This window comes from Telopea speciosissima, chromosome 6 (assembly GCF_018873765.1).
Source record: "Telopea speciosissima isolate NSW1024214 ecotype Mountain lineage chromosome 6, Tspe_v1, whole genome shotgun sequence".
NCBI classification, from domain to species: Eukaryota; Viridiplantae; Streptophyta; class Magnoliopsida; order Proteales; family Proteaceae; genus Telopea; species Telopea speciosissima.
Genome location: NC_057921.1, coordinates 27,054,673 through 27,056,215, shown reverse-complemented (window position 1 = coordinate 27,056,215; position 1,543 = coordinate 27,054,673). Strand labels below are relative to the sequence as shown.

At 41.4% G+C, this 1,543-nt stretch overlaps 1 protein-coding gene across 1 annotated transcript; it reads right to left on the bottom strand.

The window, feature by feature from the left end:
• Window positions 1–327: 327 nt before the first annotated feature.
• Window positions 328–952, bottom strand: LOC122665572 (myb-related protein 308-like). The gene is made up of 3 exons (XM_043861726.1): window positions 787–952; window positions 551–680; window positions 328–439 (listed from the first exon to the last, which is right to left on the bottom strand). The coding sequence occupies exons 1-3, from the start codon at window positions 917–919 to the stop codon at window positions 328–330; spliced, it is 375 nt and encodes a 124-aa protein (XP_043717661.1). The 5' UTR covers window positions 920–952.
• Window positions 953–1,543: the final 591 nt, after the last annotated feature.

The following is a 1,543-nucleotide window of genomic DNA, read 5'->3' as shown; positions in this document are numbered from 1 at the left end:
CCCCCTCTGTTGCATACTAATAACAAATTGACCCCCACCGTTACATTTTCGTAACGGAGAGGGTTAGTCGTGACAGTTTGCCGTTGTCACGGATTTTTTAAGACCAAAATACCCTTTTGGGGTGGTAATTGTAAAAAAAAAAACCCATCACCGCCCCTTCTCCTCCTCCTTCTCCTTCTTCTTCTTCTTCTTCCTCCTCTTCCTCCTTTTCCTCCTCTTCCTCCTCTGCAACCCCAACCCCAAAATGTGGCTGCCATCAAACCAAAATCAAAAACCTTGGACCGATAGAAAATTCAGGTTTTTTTCAGGCCCATTTGAAAAACCCAATTAAATTCTCACCCATATAAGTGGCGTCTGGAGTACCTTGATGTGGGTATTCCAATAGTTCTTGATTTCATTGTCCGTTCTTCCGGGTAATCTACCAGCAATTAGAGACCATCTAAATATTTGAAAAAAGTCCCAAATGAGTTCATACTGGAAGTGCTTTCAGATTCTCAATTAAATGTGTAATCGAAAAGAATTGATGAGAAGGAAAGAGAAGGGGGCTTACTTGTTTCCAAGTAAACTATGGAGTTTGATGATGAGCTCGTCTTCTTCTTTAGTAAAATTGCCTCTTTTGAGATCAGGCCTCAGGTAATTTATCCATCTTAATCTGCAACTCTTTCCACAACGCAGCAAACCTGAAACACACACATAAATGGAGAGAAAGAGAGTTAGAGAGGAAGTAACGACATGGGTTTTCTCTAGCTTGGCTGATTTGGGTTAGGTTAATCCTAAATGGGTTACCTGCGGCTCTGGGGAGAGATCTCCAGCAGCCCTCGCCATGGGCTCTGTTGTAGTTGATGAGGCGCTGATCTTCTTCTTTGGTCCATGCACCTTTGTTGGTGTGGGCTTTCTCACAGCAAGGAGAACGACCCATCTGTCTATCTCTCTTCTATGTGTTCTGCTGTTGCTTCTTTTATGTGTTTTGTGCCCTTTTAATTAGAGAGAGAGAGGATTTATGGAAAGGAGTACTGGAACAAAGGAACAAGAGGATTTATATGAGGAAGAAACTCTTGAGTACCAATTGAGTCGAACCCTTTCGTGGGCATTTGACCGACTTAGTGAGGAAGACGAGTAGTTACAAGATAGGATCGGAAAAGAGATGCTCAATGCTGAATGGGATTTGGTAGGTAGGTCTACTTTTTCATGAGAGTTAAAAGAAATTAAACGAAATCTCATCATTTAAACGAGAGGGAGAGGGAGAGAGATTTCTCTTTCCATATTTTTGTTATTTGATTTCTGTAAAGGTTGTTCCAGAAAGAATTTGATCTAGTGAAACTGGTTTTATGCAGAGGAGGAAGAAGAAGAAGAAGGAGGAGAAGGAGGAGGAGAAGGGACGGTGATGGGTTTTTTTTTTTTTTTTTTTTTTTTTACAATTACCACCCCAAAACCCCAAAAGGGTATTTTGGTCTTAAAAAATCCGTGCCAACGGCACACTGTCACGACTAACCCTCTCCATTACAGAAATGTAACGGTGGGGGTCAGTTAGTTATTAGTATGC